The 22,835-nt window shown below is 36.4% G+C and overlaps 1 protein-coding gene across 1 annotated transcript in view; it reads left to right on the top strand.

The window, feature by feature from the left end:
- The window catches only part of ACAD11 (acyl-CoA dehydrogenase family member 11), a 117,066-nt gene that overhangs the window by 81,690 nt on the left and 12,541 nt on the right, over positions 1-22,835 (top strand). Inside the window, exons 14-17 of the mRNA XM_086352066.1 lie at positions 10,075-10,141; positions 10,771-10,856; positions 12,609-12,680; positions 13,552-13,706. Coding sequence (XP_086208192.1) covers positions 10,075-10,141; positions 10,771-10,856; positions 12,609-12,680; positions 13,552-13,706 — 380 coding nt within the window. The remainder of the gene's footprint in view (positions 1-10,074; positions 10,142-10,770; positions 10,857-12,608; positions 12,681-13,551; positions 13,707-22,835) is intronic.

Below are 22,835 nucleotides of genomic sequence, written 5' to 3'. Positions count from 1 at the left end.
AAAGTGATGAAAGAAAATAACCTACAGCCCAGATTATTGTACCCAGCAAGGATCTCATTCAAATATGAAGGAGAAATCAAAAGCTTCTCAGACAAGCAAAAGCTGAGAGAATTCAGCACCACCAAACCAGCTCTCCAACAAATACTAAAGGATATTCTCTAGACAGGAAACACAAAAACGGTGTATAAATTCGAACCCAAAACAATAAAGTAAATGGCAACGGGATCATACTTACCAGTAATTACCTTAAACGTAAATGGGTTGAATGCTCCAACCAAAAGACAAAGACTGGCTGAATGGATACAAAAACAAGACCCCTACATATGCTGTCTACAAGAGACACACTTCAAAACAGGGGACATATACAGACTGAAAGTGAAGGGCTGGAAAAAGATTTTCCATGCAAATAGGGACCAAAAGAAAGCAGGAGTACCAATACTCATATCAGATAAAATAGACTTTAAAACAAAGGCTGTGAAAAGAGACAAAGATGGTCACTACATAATGATCAAAGGATCAATCCAAGAAGAAGATATAACAATTATAAATATATATGCACCCAACATGGGAGCACCACAATATGTAAGACAAATGCTAACAAGTATGAAAGGAGAAATTAACAATAACACAATAATAGTGGGAGACTTTAATACCCCACTCACACCTATGGATAGATCAACTAAACAGAAAATTAACAAGGAAACACAAACTTTAAATGATACAATAGACCAGTTAGACCTAATTGATATCTATAGGGCATTTCATCCCAAAACAATGAATTTCACCTTTTTCTCAAGCGCACATGGAACCTTCTCCAGGATAGATCACATCCTGGGCCATAAATCTAGCCTTGGTAAATTCAAAAAAATAGAAATCATTCCAAACATCTTCTCTGACTACAATGCAGTAAGAGTAGATCTCAATTACACAAGAAAAACTATTAAAAATTCCAACATATGGAGGCTGAACAACACGCTGCTGAATAACCAACAAATCACAGAAGAAATCAAAAAAGAAATAAAAATTTGCATAGAAACGAATGAAAATGAAAACACAACAACCCAAAACCTGTGGGACACTGTAAAAGCAGTCCTAAGGGGAAAGTTCATAGCAATACAAGCACACCTCAAGAAACAAGAAAAAAATCAAATAAATAACCTAACTCTACACCTAAAGCAACTAGAAAAGGAAGAAATGAAGAACCCCCAGGGTTAGTAGAAGGAAAGAAATCTTAAATATTAGGGCAGAAATAAATGCAAAAGAAACAAAAGAGACCATAGCAAAAATCAACAAAGCCAAAAGCTGGTTCTTTGAAAGGATAAATAAAATTGACAAACCATTAGCCAGACTCATCAAGAAACAGATTGAGAAAAATCAAATCAATAAAATTAGAAATGAAAATGGAGAGATCACAACAGACAACACAGAAATGCAAAGGATCATAAGAGACTACTCTCAACAATTATATGCCAATAAAATGGACAACGTGGAAGAAATGGACAAATTCTTAGAAAAGTACAACTTTCCAACACTGGACCAGGAAGAAATAGAAAATCTTAACAGACCCATCACAAGCACGGAAATTGAAACTGTAATCAAAAATCTTCCAGCAAACAAAAGCCCAGGTCCAGATGGCTTTACAGCTGAATTCTACCAAAAATTTAGAGAAGAGCTAACACCTATCCTACTCAAACTCTTCCAGAAAATTGCAGAAGGTAAACTTCCAAACTCATTCTATGAGGCCACCATCACCCTAATACCAAAACCTGACAAAGATCCCACAAAAAAAGAAAACTACAGGCCAATATCACTGATGAACATAGATGCAAAAATCCTTAACAAAATTCTAGCAATCAGAATCCAACAACACATTAAAAAGATCATACACCATAACCAAGTGGGCTTTATCCCAGGGATGCAAGGATTCTTCAATATCCGCAAATCAATCAATGTAATACCCCACATTAACAAATTGAAAAATAAAAACCATATGATTATCTCAATAGATGCAGAGAAAGCCTTTGACAAAATTCAACATCCATTTATGATAAAAACTCTCCAGAAAGCAGGAATAGAAGGAACATACCTCAACATAATAAAAGCTATATATGACAAACCCACAGCAAACATTATCCTCAATGGTGAAAAATTGAAAGCATTTTCTCTAAAGTCAGGAACAAGACAAGGGTGCCCACTTTCACCATTACTATTCAACATAGTTTTGGAAGTTTTGGCCACAGCAATCAGAGCAGAAAAAGAAATAAAAGGAATCCAAATTGGAAAAGAAGAAGTAAAACTCTCACTATTTGCAGATGACTCTACATAGAAAACCCTAAAGACTCCACCAGAAAATTACTAGAACTAATCAATGATTATAGTAAAGTTGCAGGATATAAAATCAACACACAGAAATCCCTTGCATTCCTATACACTAATAATGAGAAAACAGAAAGAGAAATTAAGGAAACAATTCCATTCACCACTGCAACGGAAAGAATAAAATACTTAGGAACATATCTACCTAACTAAAGACCTATATATAGAAAACTATAAAACACTGGTGAAAGAAATCAAAGAGGACACTAATAGATGGAGAAATATACCATGTTCATGGATTGGAAGAATCAATATAGTGAAAATGAGTATACTACCCAAAGCAATTTATAGATTCAATGCAATCCCTATCAAGCTACCAACAGTATTCTTCACAGAGCTAGAACAAATAATTTCACAATTTGTATGGAAATACAAAAAACCTCGAATAGCCAAAGCTATCTTGAGAAAGAAGAATGGAACTGGAGGAATCAACCTACCTGACTTCAGGCTCTACTACAAAGCCACAATCATCAAGACAGTATGGTACCGGTACAAAGACAGAAATATAGATCAATGGAACAAAATAGAAAGCCCAGAGATAAATCCACGCACATATGGACACCTTATCTTTGACAAAGGAGGCAAGAATATACAATGGAGAAAAGACAATCTCTTTAACAAGTGGTGCTGGGAAAACTGGTCAACCACTTGTAAAAGAATGAAACTAGAACACTTTCTAACACCATACACAAAAATAAAATCAAAATGGATTAAAGATCTAAACATAAGACCAGAAACTATAAAACTCCTAGAGGAGAACATAGGCAAAACACTCTCTGACATACATCACAGCAGGATCTCTATGACCCATCTCCCAGAATATTGGAAATAAAAGCAAAAATAAACAAATGGGACCTAGTTAAACTTAAAAGCTTCTGCACAACAAAGGAAACTATTAGCAAGGTGAAAAGACAGCCTTTGGAATGGGAGAAAATAATAGCAAATGAAGCAACTGACAAACAACTAATCTCAAAAATATACAAGCAACTCCTATAGCTCAATTCCAGAAAAATAAATGACCCAATCAAAAAATGGGCCAAAGAACTAAATAGACATTTCTCCAAAGAAGACATACAGATGGCTAACAAACACATGAAAAGATGCTCAACGTCACTCATTATCATAGAAATGAAAATCAGAACCACTATGAGGTACCATTTCATGCCAGTCAGAATGGCTGTGATCCAAAAGTCTACAAGCAATAAATGCTGAAGAGTGTGTGGAGAAAAGGGAACCCTCTTACACTGTTGGTGGGAATGCAAACTAGTGTAGCCACTATGGAGAACAGTGTGGAGATTCCTTAAAAATCTGGAAATAGAACTGCCTTATGATCCAGCAATCCCACTGCTGGGCATACACACTTAGGAAACCAGAAGGGAAAGAGACACGTGTACTCCAATGTTCATCGCAGCACTGTTTATAATAGCCAGGGCATGGAAGCAACCTAGATGTCCCTCAGCAGATGAATGGATAAGAAAGCTATGGTACATGTACACAATGGAGTATTACTCAGCCATTAAAAAGAATACATTTGAATCAGTTCTAATGAGGTGGATGAAACTGGAGCCTATTATACAGAGTGAAGTAAGCCAGAAAGAAAAACACCAATACAGTATACTAATGCATATATATGGAATTTAGAAAGATGGTAACAATAACCCTGTATATGAGACAGCAAAAGAGACACTGATGTATAGAACAGTCTTATGGACTCTGTGGGAGAGGGAGAGGGTGGGAAGATTTGGGAGAATGACATTGAAACATGTATAATATCATGTATGAAATGAGTTGCCAGTCCAGGTTCGATGCACAATACTGGATGCTTGGGGCTGGTGCACTGGGACGACCCAGAGGGATGGTATGGGGAGGGAGGAGGGTTCAGGATGGGGAACACATGTGTACCCGGGCAGATTCATTTCAATATTTGGCAAAACCAATATAATATTGTAAAGTTTAAAAATAAAATAAAATTTTAAAAAATGAATTAATGTTTTATATGATTTGGGGGGGTGGGGTTTTTTTGGGCAGGGGGGCATTGACCATGCTGCATGGCTTGTGGGATCTTGGTTCCCTCACCATGTATCAAACCCATGACTGCTACACTGGAAGTGTGGAGTCTTAACCACTGGATCACCAGAGAAGTCCTGTATATGAGTTTTTTACTTAGCATTTTTGCTTAACCATTTTCATGTTATGTCAAACTCCCTATAAATGACATTTTTAGTAGCTAAATAATATTTTGTTGTGTGGATTATCATAATTTGCCTTACTATTCAACTGTTATAAGATTTTTCTAGTGTTTTGCTTTTACAAATAATGTTATAGAGAGAATCTTTGGAGATGTAGTAGAAGATTGTACTTAATCTTATCTTACTGAGGGATTTTGAAGAATGGGACTAACCATGTCTAACTATCACTTTTCTTGTTACAACTAAAGATAGCATTCCATAGAATAATCTTAGAGTTCTTTCAAATCATTGCTTAGAATGTTTTCTTATTCTTTTAAGAAGGGTTCCATTATATGCACACATCCATATAATTGTCTTCTGTTGGTGGATACTGATTTATGCCCAATTCTTTCCTCTCTCAGTTCATTCATGCGTGCTAAGTCACTTTAGTCATGTTTGAGTCTTTGTGACCCTATGAACTGTAGCCCACCAGGCTTCTCTGTCCATGGGACTCTCCAGGCAAGAATACTGGAGTGGGCTGCCATGCCCTTCTCCAGGGGATCTTCCCGACCCAGGGACTGAACCTGCATCTCTTATATCTCCTGCATTGGCAGGCGGGTTCTTTACCACTAGCAACACCTAGGAAGTTCAGAAGCAGCTACATCTGTAGGATAAATCTCAGAAGTTGAATAGGTGGATTAAGGACTAAGTGAATCTGTAATTTTGATGGATGTTGCCAAATTGTACTTCATAGGGATGGTATTACTTTGTACTCTCACCAGTAATGTATGAAAGTATCTGTTTCCCTAGAGCATTGCCAGTTGGATGTCTTGTTCCACTACCATTTTGCTGTCTTAAAAAACTTGTAATTCAGTACCAGTTCAGTACCATTCCCCTTCTCTTGCCAACTGTATGTGAGATATTTTTCCTAAATTGTTGGGTTTTTTTGTTGTTGTTTGCTCTAGTTTTGTTTCTTTGTTGTTATTGTTTAGTTGCTAAATCGTGTCCGACTATTTGTGGCCCCATGAACAGTAGTCCACCAGACTCCTCTGTCCATGGAGTGGGTTGCCATTTCCTCCTCTAGATGATCTTCCTGACCCAGAGATTGAACTTGTGTCTTCTGCATTGGCAGGAAGATTCTTTACTGCTGAGCCACCAGGGAAGCCCAATTTTGTTTCTTACTGTACAATAGTTTAATACAGATCAGCCAATCAGTCTTTCTCTTTTAATTTATTTTTTCTTTTTGGCCACACACAAGGATTGAACCTAGGCCGTTGGCAGTGAGAGCATGGATTCCTAGCCACTGAAGCACAAAAGAATTCCCACATTTATTATTTTTAAGGTTTAAAATTTCTTTTCCATTAAGAAATTTCATAGATACTAAATTGTTTTTTCTTTTAGTTTTTTTATGTCTTGATTATTTAATTTTTTAAAAATTTCAATTCTGATCTATTTGGACCTGATTTTGATTCAACTATATTTTGCAGCAGTGATAGCATGTAACGTTTATAGAATACTTTTTAGATGTAAACCTTCCTAGAGGAAGAATAAGTGAATTTCAAAGGTTGTTTCCCCTATTAACAATAGCACATATAATCCAAGGGAACACATGAGATTTTCTTTTTTTTCCTTAGTGAAGTGAAGTAAAAGTTGCTCATTCATGTCCGACTCTTTGCAACCCCATGGACTATACAGTCCATGGAATTCTCCAGGCTAGAATACTGGAGTGGGTAGTATTTCCCTTCTCCAGGGGATCTCCCCAACCCAGGGATCTAACCCAGGCCTCCCACATTGCAGGTGGAGTCTTTACCAGCTAAGCCACAAGGGAAGCCCACTTTTTTTTTCCTTAACTGTACCATAAACATTTTTTTTTAACAAGTGGAAATTTCATTGTAAAATGTTAGTTAACACATAATTGTTTTTAAAATCTGCCTGCAATGTGGGAGACCCTGAAGAAGGGAATGGCTACCCACTCCAGTATTCTTCCCTGGAGAATTCCATGGACAGAGGAGCCTGGTGGGCTACGATCCACAGTGCGCAAAGAGTCAGACACGACTGAGTGACTCACTCTTTCACTTTTCATTAGTATTAATGGTAAGACTAAATGAAGTTTATATATTTCACATCAGAAGTTCGATATTGGTAGAAATAACCTTGATGTTTTGTAAATGACTAATTGTACTTCATATTATATTATTGTTTATATCACTTTCCCTATGGTTGCAGACCATATCCATACTCAACAGTTATGTTTTTCTCCACCTGTCATATTTCCTTGTGTTATAGAATAATTTTGTTTGATAGTCATGTGGTTGTAAGAACGTGTGAAATTAAAACTCATCAGCAAATATCAGGAAAATGTCTCTTTCAGCCTAACTTAATCCTGGCTCTTGAACAGTTTGAAATACCACACAGTCTGGATTAAAAACAAAATTATTTTATCTGTGCCATCTGTTTTCACTCATGAAGGCCTGTGACACAGCAGATAAATATTTAAATGCTTTCTGATCTATTCAGATTTCCTTTCATATATTTAATTTTTGACATTTGGTATCCTGTCCATTAAGTAAAATAACATGAGAACAAAAACTCTTTAGAAGAAGGACATTTCAGCAGCTGCACCTGCCAAATTTTGCTTGTAGCTAAGATGAGATGATATATTTGTGTGAGGGTTTTCCCATTTTCTGAAACATCAAGGTTAAATCAAAATATTTCAAAATTTACAGCTTATGTATTCATCCTTACTTCCTCTATTTAATGACCCCCAAAAGGAGAGCCAATTTAGAAGTTTCACTTTTTTAGAATCTGAATTGTTTTCCATGTTATATTGGGCAAAGCAGAATTGAAGAATTCTTTTCCTAGTTTCTTGAGTTTCATCAAAATTTACCTAATATCTGAAATCTGTTTAGGTACTTAAAGTTGTGGCAACAATTTTTCATAATAAAAAGAGCAGGACAAGAAATCCTATTGGGAAATATTAGAGAAAAAATATGGAATTAGAAAAGGAGTGCTTTCAGTTAGAGTTTAAGGGAATTATAGAGAAGACTTTACTTTTGAAGGATTGAGATCCATGAATCCTTAAAAGATGTACCCAAAGTGGTTTTGATTATCAGGATAAAGTGGACAAAGAAAAGATCTCTAATGAAATGAACCCCAAGTCATACCATTATGTCCTAATCTGATTTTTAGACATACACCCACCAAGGAGACAATGTGTTATATAGGGCAAGTGGCCTGACTCTTCATTCTTAGAGCCTCAAATCTTCCCACAAGTAAAACCTAAGAAACTGCAAGTGGAAAAATATCCAGTTGAAAAATTAAAAATAAGCCTTTCTGGAAAAGATTCTTTTGTCTATAATTTCTAGAAAAAATCAAAGCATGATTGCATAACATTGCAGAACCGGAGTCAATCAAGGATAAAAAAATTCCCTCTGCTCAGTGTTTTCAGATAAGAAATTTCCATTAATATCCACATTGAAATTTAAGTTTTATCATCTACTGTTTGAATCATCCTAATGTTTTTTGGGTTGATCCTCAGAATTGTGGAATTCATTTTCTCTGTATTAGCACCTGTAAAAATCAGAAAGACACACTTATGTAAAAATAACTAAACAATTTGGAAAGTCAAACATGGTTCAATAAATGAGGATAGTCAAGTGGACTCAACATCAAGAGTATAACATCTGAGATTTTTAAAACTTAATTTTGAGATATGTGAGTGGGGAAATCTTTTTTCACTAAAATCTGGAAGATGTAGCAGCTGATACATCCTTCTTATAAAGAGTCCTTTCAGAACTGATTGAAAAAAAATAGTTTCCATTAAATTTGAAAAAACCCAAATTAGAGCTTTGGTTTTAAAACAATTGTATTTTAACTTTAACCGTATTTTACTTTACATGTATAATTCACAATATAGAATAATTGAGGGGAATAGAATGGTAAGCTTTTGGTTTTATTGATTTACAATTTTTTAAACTTCTAAGATTCCTAATTCTGCCTCTTATGTGATCATATTTTGAGGTGATCATTGCATTTCTAAAACTTTAACTGACACTAATGATAGGTACCTGATTTAAGAAACCATCACATGAGAGAAGTGAAAACCTGGTTTTGGCAAAGTTTTAAAAACTCTAGGGGAGTGCCATTTCTGGTGTGGTGGATTAAGCACCTAAGATTGACCTTCTCACAGATAACAACTAAAAAACTACAAAAAATAACTACCTGAAGAGTCTGTAGAGTGACCAAAGACAGGCTGATTTTGTAGCAGAGTCAGAATTTAGAAGATGAGATGGACTCAAGTCTCATTTTAAGAATTTGGCCGAAGGACTCAATGTGGTGTGAGAATGCTGAAACTTCTCTAGATAATGCAGGTCTTTGTGTCCTAAGGAACTAGAGGATAGTAAGGCAGCCATTGCTCCCAGAAAAATGATAGAGTAGGGTGAGACTGCAAGAAAGGAGGAAACAGGAGCAAGAGAGCTCTGTTTCCTGTGTAAGCTTTGCCCAAGTCTCTGGCTTACTCATGAATCAAAGTGATTCACAAGGCAGACTCAAAGCACCTTGCAGCTAAATGAAAGAGCTCAAGTGAAATGTGGCCTCTCACTCACCTTAACTGAGACAGACTCTGCAGTTTGACTCCACCTAGGTTAATTGCCTCTTAAAACAATAACATTAACCGTCTTCAGAGAGAGAGAACAGAATCCAGAGTCTTCAAAACAATCATTATGTCCAGAATAAAATGGAAAATTATTCATTAAATGAAGAAGCAAGAAAACATGATTCACTTTCAGGGCACCAACCTTGCTTCATCCCTATTCCCATTTCCTCCTCTGCACATATTATTTTGAAATAAATCCCAGATATCGATATCACATTATGTCTCTCATGAACATTTCAGTGTGCATCTCAATAAGAGCTCTTTTAAAAATGTAACCATAATGTCGTTAGCACACCTAAAATTACTTAATATCATTACATATCCAGTAAGTATTCAAATTTCTAATTGTTTGTAGATGGATTAATGCTTTTCAGTTTGTTTAATTGAAACAGACTCACCCTCATCCAACTCCATGGCTGGGGAAACTAAGTCTTTCTCAGTCACTGGTTGTGGAGTAAATATTGTGAGTTTGGTACTGTTGTCCATAGGTCAGAGAATATGAGATCTAAACAGGAGGAAATACGTTAGAAGTTCATAGTCTTTCTAGCATGCTGATGTTTGAAATGGTATGAATGGGAGAGCCATCACTTTGTCTTAAGGGCTGCAGTTCTTTCATGGCTTCTTTGACTTCTGGTTATTTTCATGCAGCAGTTATCACTGAAAAAGTCCATTCTAGGCCTAAGTTAGTCAATTTTCTTAAGTGATATACAGTTTTGTACATAAGGATTTCTTTTTTTAATGATCAAGGGCTTTCTTCCTATATGTTTGTTTGTTTTTCCAGAGGTAAACTTAGAAAGATTAGAACCTTTAGTGTGAAATGTCAGACTAAAATTTTCTTTTTATGATGTATTCTTTTCATTGTTTCTCTGGTTTTAGGAGCTGGGAATCCAAACTGCAAAATTGCAATTGTTATGGGAAGAATTAACAATAACTCTGAAACCAGGTAATAAAACAATAGTGATTGAGAAATCTATGAGGAGTAAGAGTCAGTCTTTTTTTGTACTCAATTTACTTAAAATTCACTATTTAATCTCATAAATTATAATAATATAAAATATATTATGATATTAAATGTCATATGTCTGTTGTTTCACAATTACTTTGCTAAAGATATATTTAGAAAACATTTTAGGAAGTGTTGGTATACATTCTTCACTGTGAAATTTCCTGTTTTAAAAAGTGTTGCTGAATTCTCAAAGCTGTTTGGATCCAATTATAAGATATATAAACTTTTTCAAAACTGTCTGTAAGTAATTAACTGATTAGATATTTAGATCCAAGGCAATAATCTTGAAATGTTTAATATATTAAATATCAGTTCCCAGTTACCATTCTGAGCAAGGAGAAGCCTCAATTAAATAACTTTCACATATTTTCAAATCATTGTTATTCCAGATCACAGGCTGCATCTGAATGTATTTAATGATTTTTATACAATTCCTATTCCAGACATCATTACTTACATGATTACATGAAAGCAACAATGAAAAGATGACAGTTGAGTCTCCACCTAACATCTGTTTTATTTTTCCACTTAGCAAACTTCCTAACATCTACTTTTCTTTTGACCAGACACAAACAACACAGCATGATTCTTGTTCCTATCAACACACCTGGAGTAGAAATAATAAGGCCCTTGACAGTTTTTGGCTACCTGGGTAAGTATTCAATCAACTTGTCTGTGTATTTGCAAGTAGAAAACCTAGAATATGCAGTAACTCTGAAGGAAATAGATAACATTTTAGTGCATGAGATGGATTCTTAGAAATCCTTTGACCCTTAGTATAAATTACCAGTGGAGTTCAGAATAGAACAAATGAAAAGAGAGGTGGTGCAGCATTCTACCACATTTTTTCTGGTTTGGGGAAAGGGCAAACTGGCATTTAAGGCATAGCAACTGAGGAAGGGTTAATGAAATAGATGTGAAAAATTAAGTAACTCACAGTAATACTCATTTTTAACTTTCTTAATCAACCTACAAGAGTTAATAAGCAAAGGGTTTTGAATGATTTGAATGCAGAACTTTTCCTTCCTCTGTCCTTGGGTGGAATGTCTAAGAAGCAAGGATACTTTTACTCAGTCTCATGTTCACTGTTTCCTTGCTGCTCAGGTTTCTCACTCTGCAAGTATTTGTTGAGCACTCAACCCACTCCAGTATTCTTGCCTGGATAATCCCACGGACAAAGGAGCCTGGCAGGCTACAGTCCATATGGTCGCAAAGAGTCGGACATGACTGAAACGACTTAACACGCACGCACACGCACAAGCACTGTTACAGGTGCTTAGAATACAATAGTGAACACAGGAAACAAAGATCTCTGCCCTTGTGGAGCTTACTTGCTGGGGGACAGAGACAGAGGATAAATACAGACATGTAAATAAGCTAGGTAGCTGTCAGCAAATGATAAATGTTATAAAAAAGTTTACTGAACTTTAGGTTTTGTGGTGACCCTGGCTTTCTCTTTATTGTTAAATGTGGCTAATGCAAATATTCAAGAGGTGGATTACTTTTTGTAGGTTGCAGCTAGAAAATGTACCCACAGGTTAAGTGGTTGGGTTGTAGAACAACAGCCTAAAAGACTGTTGGTTGGCTAATAATGTTGGTTGGCTATTAATTCCCACCATTGTAGAGCCTATGTTTCAAATTTCAGTAGGACAGTTTCACCAACATCTCTCCAACTCCCTGTGCCAAGGCCAAAAGAAATAATGTGGACAGAGTTGATTATTAATGTCTGTTCTGACAGGAAAAGGGTGTGGAGTTAACTGGAGATTATCTCCAGAACTTGGCGAGGAGGAAGGATGATATAAAGACAAAGTGTGGATGTGTTCCCAGTCTCTGTCACATGCCCGCGTTTTCAAGAGGCAAACAAGCCTAGACTGGAAGCAAATATACTTGCACGTCCAGCCTTGGCTTTGTCTCTAATGCTAAACCGGTTCTGTTGCTTCGAGCAGGTTCTTCACATCTTTAGGCATTGGTTTCCACAGTAATAAAATAAGAATTACATAATTCACTTGCAAAATTTGAACCATTGGAACCTTTTTTATTTTCCCAAGCAAAATTTTCTTTGGAAGCCTGTATATTAAAATTTTTAAAGAAGAAGCAATAATAAAACAATAATAAGATGATCTAATTTGAGCTATGGAGCCATCTTCTTTTTCACAGCTCTACAATTTCAGAAAATCCATTCAGAAACCTCTGGATGAAATGATATCTAAAATCTCTTAAAATTTCTTAAACAGTTGATAAGTTTTTTGGGTTGCACAGCACTGGGGGTTCAGGGCTCAGATCTACCTAGAAATGTCTGACATATGAGGCCTTTAAATTCCAGTGTCTTCAGTAGATTAATTATCTCTGACTACCTTTTTGTCACCTCGTTTTGTTCTCTAAAATCTTAATCTCTATTTCATAGATAATTTCCATGGAGGACATTTTGAGATCCACTTTAATCAAGTGCGAGTTCCTGCCACCAATTTAATACTAGGTGAGATAAATTGAACAAATGATTCTCTAAGTAATTAAAAAATATATACTTTCAGGTCAAAATCTGAAAAAGATGTGAAGTCTACCATAATTTAGATACTTTCCTTCTTGTTTACTCCATTTATAAGGGAAAATTATTTCCTTTGGTAATAATAACAATAACAATAATAAGGTTTTATTTAAGTATTTGATGTGGTGTCACATCAATTGAAAACATAGCTAAATACAAAAATTATACAATTTCGAGCAACATACTTTTTCCTAAAACATGATCGTCAAGCCTCTACTTGTTTTAATAAAACCTCAGTAGTTTCTGAACACTGTATTCCTTGAATGACTTCATCCTCTTGCTTGTTGGAATCCTACCCAACCTTCAAGGAACATCTCTGATGCTACCTCTTTCAAGAAGTTTCTTGTATTCCTCATTTCATCCATTCAATAAGCCCCTGATCCTGCCAGGCCCTCAGGTTACCATGATGAACAAACACCTTTCCCTCCTATGCCTTTCTTGTCCTTCTCCATATCCCTTATCCCTAGCATCCTTGCCCCTCTTCTAGTTTCTGAACTCAGGACTGTGTCTTATCTACCTTGGTAACCATTGCAACACTAACAAAATAACTTATGCAGAGTAGGTACTGAAGAGACCTACTTCAGATCAGTTCTTGAATCTGATCCAAGTTTTTAATGATGGTGGTTTACATTTCTATGTATTAGAAATCAAAGTTCCATAAATGTATAGTGGACCTTATTACAAAACTTACTTTTTTCCTACCGGAATGCCATTTTTATTGAGGATAGTTCATTATTTTCTCAGGATTGTGTAAATAACAAAAGAAATAGGCTGTGGTCATGTTCTCCTTTCTTTCTCACAGGTGAAGGTAGGGGATTTGAAATTGCCCAAGGCCGGCTTGGACCTGGCAGAATCCACCACTGTATGAGAACGATAGGTCTGGCTGAACGTGCTTTACAGATCATGTGTGAACGAGCAAACCAAAGGGTGGCCTTTAAGAAGAAACTTTGTTCACATGTAAGAGTAATTACTTATTTGAATTTATTGTAGCCCAATGCACTATACTAACCTTGAACCAAAATAACATTATTTGGTCAGAAAGAGATTTCCTCTGCATAAACAAGGTGATTCTTTTCCACAAAATATATTTATTTGTAGTCTGTATTTAAATGTAGTCTGATGATGTGAATGGACCTAGAGACTGTCATACAGAGTTAAGTCAGAAAGAGAAAAACAAATATCATATAATATTCCACATATGATTCCACTTATATGTAAAATTAGAAAATGATACAGGTGAACTTATTTGCAAAGCAGAAATAGAGACACAGAGGTAGAGAACAAACATGGATACCAAGGGGGGACAGGGCAGGATGAATAGGAGGGTTGGGATTGACATATATACACTACTATGTATAAAATAGGGTGTGATCACTGACCTAGAGCCAGACATCCTGGAATGTGAAGTCAAGTGGGCCTTAGAAAGCATCACTACAAACAAAGCTAGTGGAGGTGATAAAATTCTAGTTGAGTTATTCCAAATCCTGAAAGATGATGCTGTGAAAGTGCTGCACTCAATATGCCAGCAAATTTGGAAAACTCAGCAGTGGCCACAGGACTGGAAAAGGTCAGTTTTCATTCCAATCCCAAAGAAAGGCAATGCCAAAGAATGCTCAAACTACTGCACAGTTGCACTCATCTCACACGCTAGTAAAGTAATGCTCAAAATTCTCCAAGCCAGGCTTCAGCAATATGTGAACTGTGAACTTGCAGATGTTCAAGCTGGTTTTAGAAAAGGCAGAGGAACCAGAGATCAAATTGCCAACATCCGCTGGATCATGGAAGAAGCAAGAGAGTTCCAGAAAAACATTTATTTCTGCTTTGTTGATTATGCCAAAGCCTTTGACTGTGTGGATCACAATCAACTGTGGGAAATTCTGAAAGAGATGGGAATACCAGACCACCTGATCTGCCTCTTGAGAAACCTGTATGCAGGTCAGGAAGCAACAGTTAGAACTGGACATGGAACAACAGACTGGTTCCAAATAGGAAAAGGAGTACATCAAGGCTGTATATTGTCACCCTGTTTATTTAACTTATATGCAGAGTACATCATGAGGAACACTGGACTGGAAGAAGCACAAGCTGGAATCAAGACTGCCAGGAGAAATATCAATAACCTCAGATATGCAGATGACACCACCCTGGCAGAAAGTGAAGAGGAACTACAAAGCCTCTTAATGAAAGTGAAAGAGGAGAGTGAAAAAGTTGGCTTAAAGCTCAACATTCAGAAAACGAAGATCATGGCATCCAGTCCCATCACTTCATGGCAAATAGATGGGGAAACAGTGGAAACAGTGCCAGAGTTTATTTTTGGGGGCTCCAAAATCACTGCAGATGGTGACTGCAGCCAGGAAATTAAAAGACGCTTAGTCCTTGGAAGGAAAGTTATGACCAACCTAGATAGCATATTCAAAAGCAGAGACATTACTTTGACAACAAAGGTCTGTCTAGTGAAGGCTATGGTTTTTCCTGTGGTCATGTATGGATGTGAGAGTTGGACTGTGAAGAAGGCTGAGTGCCGAAGAATTGATGCTTTTGAACTGTGGTGTTGGAGAAGACTCTTGCAAGTCCCTTGGACTTCAAGGAGATACAACCAGTCCATTCTGAAGGAGATCAGCCCTGGGATTTCTTTGGAAGGAATGATGCTAAAGCTGAAACTCCAGTACTTTGGCCACCTCATGCAAAGAGTTGACTCATTAGAAAAGACTCTGATGCTGGGAGGGATTGGGGCAAGAGGAGAAGGGGACGACAGAGGATGAGATGGCTGGATGGCATCACTGACTCAATGGACGTGAGTCTGAGTGAACTCCGGGAGTTGGTGATGGACAGGGAGGCCTGACGTGCTGCGATTCACAGGGTCGCAAAGAGTCGGACACGACTGAGCAACTGATCTGATCTGATCTGAATGAGAACCTTCTGTATAGCACAAGGGACTCAGTGCTCTGTGGTGACCTAAATAGGAAGGAAATCCAAAAAAGAGGGGATATATGTATACACATAGCTGATTCACTTTGGTACAACAGAAACTAACACAACATTGTAAAGCAACTATATTCCAATAAAAACTAATGAAAAATCCTAAGATTCAAGCTGTATGTGAATATATATATATAGGCTGACGAGAGATAGTTATCTTTGTGCAAGATTTAATCATTCCTTAAGTGCTTCAACACCTCAGCACACAAAGTGTCGATAATTTGTTCAACTTTCTGGTTCTCGTTCTCTAGAGAACTTCATACAGTAGCCCTCTCTGTGGACATGAGAGGGCTGTTTTAAGGAAGAAGGAAGCCTTATTCTTTGGCTCTATGGAGGAATTAAGACAGATAAGTGGAGAAATATAGGAAAATAGTGCAAAACTCAGTGAAAGAAGAGATCTAAAAATGGAAAGGACTGCTTTATAAAGAAGTGAGCTCCCTGTTGCTGGAGAAATGCAAGTAGAAATGGGACCAGCATTAGCTGGGGTGTTCATGATATTTTGAATTTTCATCTCTAAGTTATGTACTACTGAGCCTATTGTTTACAAAGAACAATACTTACATCCAGGCACTATAATCCAAATTAGAAAATATTTATCAAGAGGAAAAGATGCTACCATATCAGACTTCCTTGCTTATAATAAATATTCAAAGGAGCTTTAAGCTGAAATGGAAAACTTCTTAAGAGCAATGAGATAGCTAAATCATCCCCTTAACAGCCCTTCTAAGAAGATGAGAAAAATTATTATTGAATATTTAATACTTAAGATTACTAACATGTACTGTTAGGTCAAACTTGTAGTGGTAAATTGTATCCATATTTGCTGGACATGTATATTTTAGTACATTTTATAAGATTGTCTCAACTGTACTTTACAAGGAGTTATAAAGTTCATTTGTGACAAACTTATAAAAATTTTACAGTATATTTTTTACCGTGAATTGTTATAGGCCATGCTTTCTTTTTTGTGAAATATTATTTAGCAAATCTATGACTTAGTTATAACATTGTTCTTATGAAAAAACATAGCCTGCTTTATGGCACATACCTGGGAATAATTTGTAGAAGAACCCTTTTAGTAAACAGTAAGGGCAAGTGTTCAACTGTTGGATGGGCACTGTAGAAGGTAAAATGATACGAAAGTTTGAGGCTATAAATACAACTCCACGATGCTGCTGGAGTAAGAGCTAAAGAGTTGTTCATGGCATCAAATGTCATTTCATGAACATTTGTCTTCTCAAAATTGCCACCCAAAGCCCAAGCAGGGTGCAAGGAGGAACAGAAAGGTTAACCTACAGGCATCTTGAACACACAAAAGCACTCTCCTTAAGTGCTGCTTTCATGACAGATGTTTTAATACTGTGCTAAAGAGAAATTTCTTTTCCACTTTGTAAACTTAATGTAGCAAGCATAACAAGCCTGGGCTTTTCAAAAATATTCCTCCCTTCTCTGAAAGCCTCTTGCATTTGGCATAATGGAAATAATCTGGCAAGAGCTAAGAGATGTGTGAACAGGTCAAATAAAAATCTGGTCTAGCTTTTTTTTTCCTTTTTTAATTTGTCAAAGTAACATTCTACTTCCCTGAATTTGGAGATCCTTTCCAGCTGCCTTCTAATTTATTCCAGGCACTAAAGAAAAAAGTTCTTTATCAAAGTTCTCTCCTAGTAAATAAATCTGGCGCCTTCTTAGAGCACCCATTTAATTCTTTTTAGAAATTCTAGGGCCTGTAGAGACCCACCTAAGACCACTTTCCTTTATTCTAATGCTAAGAAGTAATTGCTTATGGTGGTTTGTTCATGAAGTTATAATCACCTAGTTTGATCAATTCAGTTCAGTTCAGTCACTCAGTCGTGTCTGATTCTTTGTAACCCTATGGACTGCAACACACCAGGCTTCCCTGTCAGTCGCCAACTCCTGAAGCTTACTCAAACTCATGCCTATCCAGTCGGTGATGCCACCCAGCCATCTCAACTTATGTCATCCCCCTCTCCTGCCTTCAGTCTTTCCCAGCATCAGGGTCTTTTCCAGTGAGTCAATTCTTCGCATCAGGTGGCCAAAGTATTGGAGTTTCAGCTTCTGCATCAGTCTTTCCAATGAATATTCAGGATTGATTTCCTTGAGGATTGACTGGTTGGATCTCCATGCAGTCCAAGGGACTCTCAAGAGTCTTCTCTAACACCACAATTCAAAAGCATCAGTTCTTTGGTGCTCAGCTTTCTTTATGGTCCAGCTCTCACATCCATGCATGACTACTAGCAAAACCATAGCCTTGACTAGATGGACCTTTGTTGGCAAAGTCAAGTCTCTGCTTTTTACTGTGCTGTCTATGTTGGTCATAGCATTTCTTCCACGGAGTGTCTTAATTTCATGGCTGCAGTCTCCATCTGCAGTGATTTTGGAGCCCAGGAAAATAAAGTCACTGTTTCCATTGTTTGCCCATCTATTTGCCATGAAGTGATGGGACTGGATGCCACAATCTTCGTTTTCTGAATGTTGAGCTTTAAGCCAACTTTTTCACTCTCCTCTTTCACTTTCATCAAGAGGCTCTTTAATTCTTCTTCACTTTCTGCCATAAGAGTGGTGTCATCCACGTATCTGAGGTTATTGATATTTCTTCCAGCAATCTTGATTCCATCTTGTGCTTCATCCAGACCAGCATTTCATATGATATACTCTGCATATAAGTTAAATAAGCAGGGTGACAATATACAGCCTTGATGGACTCCTTTCTCATTTTGGAACCAGTCTGTTGTTACCTAGTTTGATAGCCATTAAAAAAGACACTGACTGCTGGAGTTTTGTTTGACATTGTTAATTCAGAGCTTGGTTTCAACCTCTAGGACAGTGCTATCCAACAGAAATATATAGTGTAAGCCAGAAATGTAATTTAAAATATTCTGCTGCTGCTGTTGCTAAGTTGGTTCAGTCGTATCCAACTCTGTGCGACCCCATAGATGGCAGCCCACTGGGCTCCTCTGTCCCTGGTATTTTCTAGGCAAGAAAACTGGAGTGGGTTGTCATTTCCTTATCTGAAAATATTCTAGTAGCTACATTCTTTAAAAGTAAAAAGAAACAGATGAAATTGATTTTAATAATACATTTTATTTAATCCAATATATCTGAAATATTATTTCAACATGAAATCAATATAAAAATATTACTAGTGGGTATTTTACATTCTTTTAAAAACTGATTCTTCTAAATTAGATGTACATTTCACACATGTATAATACATCTTGTTTCAGACAACGTATTTCACATTGAGTATGATTATTGGCTACCATGTTGAACATCACTGTGATAGGGAAACTGATCAAAATACCCACCACTGAAGCAATGTACTGTAGCAAACATGTTGTTGTGGTTCAGCTGCTAAGTCATGTCCAATTCTCTGCGACACCATGCACTCATCATGCCAGGCTTCCCTTTCCTTCACTATCTCCCGGCGTTTCCTCAAACCCATGTCCATTGACTCAGTGATGCCATCCAACTGTTACATCCTGTGTCGCCCCCATCTCCTCCTGCCCCGAGTATTTCTCAGCATCGAGGTCTTTTCCAATACGTCAACTCTTCCCATCAGGTGGCCAAAGTATTGGAGCTTCTGCATCAGTCCTTCCAATGAATATTCAGGATTGATTACCTTTAGGACTGACTGGTTTGATCTCCTTGCTGTCTAAGGGACTCTCAGGAGTCTTCTCCAGTACAATTTGAAGGCATGAATTCTTTGGCGTTCAGCCTTCTTTATGGTCCAACTCTCACATCTATACATGACTTCTGGAAAAACCATAGTTTTGACTCTGGATATTTGTCAGCTAAGTGATGTCTCTGCTTTTTAATATGATGTCTAGATTTGTCATAGCTTTTCTTCCAGAGAGCTATCATCTTTTAATTTCATGGCTGCAGTCACCATCCACAGTTATTTTGAAGCCCAGGAAAATAAAATCTGTCACTGTTTCCACTTTTTCCCCTTCTATTTGCTATGAAAAGATGAGACCAGATGCTATGATCTTAGTTTTTTTGAATGTTGAGTTTTAAGCTGACTTTTTCTGTCTCTTCTTTCACCCTTATCAAGAGGCTCTTTACTTCCTTTTCACTTTCTGCCATTAAGATGGTAGCATCTGCATAGCTGAGGTTGTTAATATTTCACCCAGCAATCTTGAATCCAGTTTGTGCTTCATCCAGCCCAGCATTTCACATGTGTACTTTGCATAGAAGCAGAGTGACAATATACAGTCTTGACATACTCCTTTCCTAATTTTGAACCATTCTGTTGTTCCATGTCCAGTTCTAACTGCTGCTTATTGACCTGCATACAGGTTTCTCGGGAGGCAAGTAAGGTGGTCCGGTATTCCCATCTCTTTAAGAATTTTTCACAATTTGTTGTGATCCACACAGTCAAAGGCTTTTGCATAGTCAATGAAGCAGATCTTTTTCTTGAATTATCTTAATTATTCTGTGATCCAATGGATGTTGGCAATTTAATCTCTAGTTTCTCTGCCTTTTTTAAATCCAACATGTACATCTAGAAGTTCTTGGTTCACATACATTGAAGCCTAGCTTGAAGGATTTTGAGTATAACCTTGTTAGCGTATGAATTGAGCGCAACTGTGTGGTAGTTTGAACATTCTTTAGCATTGCCCTTCTTTGAGATTGGAATGAAAACTGACCTTTTCCAGTCCTGTGACCATTGCTGAGTTTTCCAAATTTGCTGGGATATTGAGTGCAGCACTTTAACAGCATCATCTTTCAGGATTAGAGATAGCTCAGCTGGAATTCCATCACCTCCACTGCTTTGTTTGTAGTAATGCTGTTCTACAAAAAGAGTTGTTCATAATATTCTCCTATTATCCTATTGATGTCTGCAAAGTCTTCTGTGATATCCCCTAAAGGATACAAAATTGTTTATTTGTACCTTCCTTCCTTCGTCTGTCTAGTTAAAGGTCTGTCAAATTTATTGCTCTTTTCAAAGACTATGTATTAACATATAGAATTATACAATATAATGATTGATATGAGTTAATATTAACAAGATCTTTGTTTCATTTTCTCTTTTGTTTCAGTGTTATTGATTTCTGCTGTTTATCATATCTTTTCTTTTGCTTTCTTCAGACTTATTTTGCTCTGTTTTTCTAGGTTCTTGGTATGGTAGCTTGGATTATAGATTTTAGACTTTTCCACTTTTCTAGTCTATGTATTTAGCACTGTAAATTTTCCATGCAGTACTGCTTTATTTGTATCCCACAATTTGTATGTATTGTATTTTCATGTTCATTCCATTTTCAATTTCCCTTGAAATTTCTCTTTGATACATGGAAGTGGGTCACGACAATGTGTTACTGAATTTCCAAGTGTTTAGAGGTTATCTTGCTATTTTTGATCCCATGTGGTTACAAAACAAATTCTGTATTATTTCAGTTCTTTAAAATTTGTTGAGGTTGGCTTTATAGACTAAGATACTGTTTATCTTATTATGTGTTTTATGGATACTTGAAAAGAATGTGGATTCTGCTTTTGTTGGGTGGAGTGTTCTATGAATATCTACTAGATCCTATTGGTTGATGTTATTGTTGAGTTCTTCTGTATCCTTGCTGATTTTCTGATTGTCCTATCAATAGTTGAGAGAAGGGTGTTGAAGTCTTCAACTAGAACTATGGATTTGTTTACTGTCCTTTTCAGTTCTTTCTGTTTTTTATTTACATATTCAGCAGTTCAGTTATTTGATGCATACACATTTAAGATTGCTAAGACTTCATAAGGATTTACCCTTTTATCATTATATAGTGACCTTCTCTGTCTCTGTGCTTTGACCTCCAAGTAATTCTCAGTACTTTGAAGTCTACTTTTATCTGGTATTAATATAGCTGCTCCTGCTTTCCTTTGATTAATGTTTGCATGATACATTTTTTTATTTTTGGTAGGTTGTTTTCAACCTGCCTAAATCATTATATTTGAAGTGAATTTCTCGATGACATATAGTTAGTTGGGTCACATTTTTTAGTTCATTGTCTTTGTAATAAGATTGAGGTTAGTGCTTAAATCTGCCATTTTATGTTTGTTTTTAGTTTCTGTTTTTTTCCTGCATTCCAATCAGTTAATTTAACATTTTTAGAATTCCACTTTGCTTTATCTAGAATGTTTCTGATTGTATCTCTTTGTAAACTCTTTTAGAGGTTGCTCTGGATGTTATAATATAAATACATATAACATATAATAATCCATATATTAATATATGTATGTATATATCTCACTAATCTATTGGTATCATCATTTGACCAGTTTGAATGAAGAAACTTTACTTCCCTTTAAGTCCATTTAACCTCCACCATTTATAATTGTTTTAAATATTTCCTCTATGTACATGTAGAATGACATCACATAGTATTAAAATGTTTACTTTAAACATCAAACATAGTGTAGAAAATTCAAGAGGAAAAGAAAAACTAATTTCTGTAGCCATATTTTTCTTTTCATGGTTTATTCCTTCTTGATTTTCCTAGGTTCCCCCTTAACCCCTCTGTTTAGAAGACTTTTTTAAGCTGTTCTTTTAGGGTCTATAGGCAAGTGTTCTCTGTTTTCCTTTATCTAAGACTGTCTTGATTTCTCCTCCTTAAGGAGGGTCACAAAAAGTCGGACACAACTGAGCGACTAAACAACAAGGATATCTTCACTGAGTATAAGGTTCTATGTTGACAATTCTTTTCTTCCAGCACTTGAAAAAATATCCTGCCATTTCCTCCTGGCATATGCATATATATTTTCCCTGTAGATAAGATGTCATTCTTCACTGGCTGCTTTTAAGATTTTGTCTTTAGTTTTTAGAAGTTTAATTGTGATGTGTCTTGGCATGGATTTCTTGGATTTATTATGCTTTAGGTTTACTCAGCCTCTTAAATCTATAGGTTATATCTCTTGCCAAATTTGGGAAGTTTTCAGCCATTATTTCTTAGAGTATTTTTTCAGTCTTGCCCTCTTTCTCTCCTTCCTGGACTCCAGTGTCATAAATGTTAGATATTTTGTTATAATTCACATGTCCCTAATGCTAGTCTTTAAAAAATTTTCTTATTCTATTTTCTCTTAGTGGTCCGGATTGGTCAATTTCTATTGACC

Source organism: Bos grunniens, chromosome 1, assembly GCF_055505025.1.
Source record: "Bos grunniens cultivar Pamir isolate PY7600 chromosome 1, Bosgru_T2T1.0, whole genome shotgun sequence".
Classification (NCBI taxonomy): domain Eukaryota; kingdom Metazoa; phylum Chordata; class Mammalia; order Artiodactyla; family Bovidae; genus Bos; species Bos grunniens.
The sequence above is the reverse complement of the archived record's forward strand: the minus strand, read 5'-3'. Positions and strand labels throughout refer to the sequence as shown.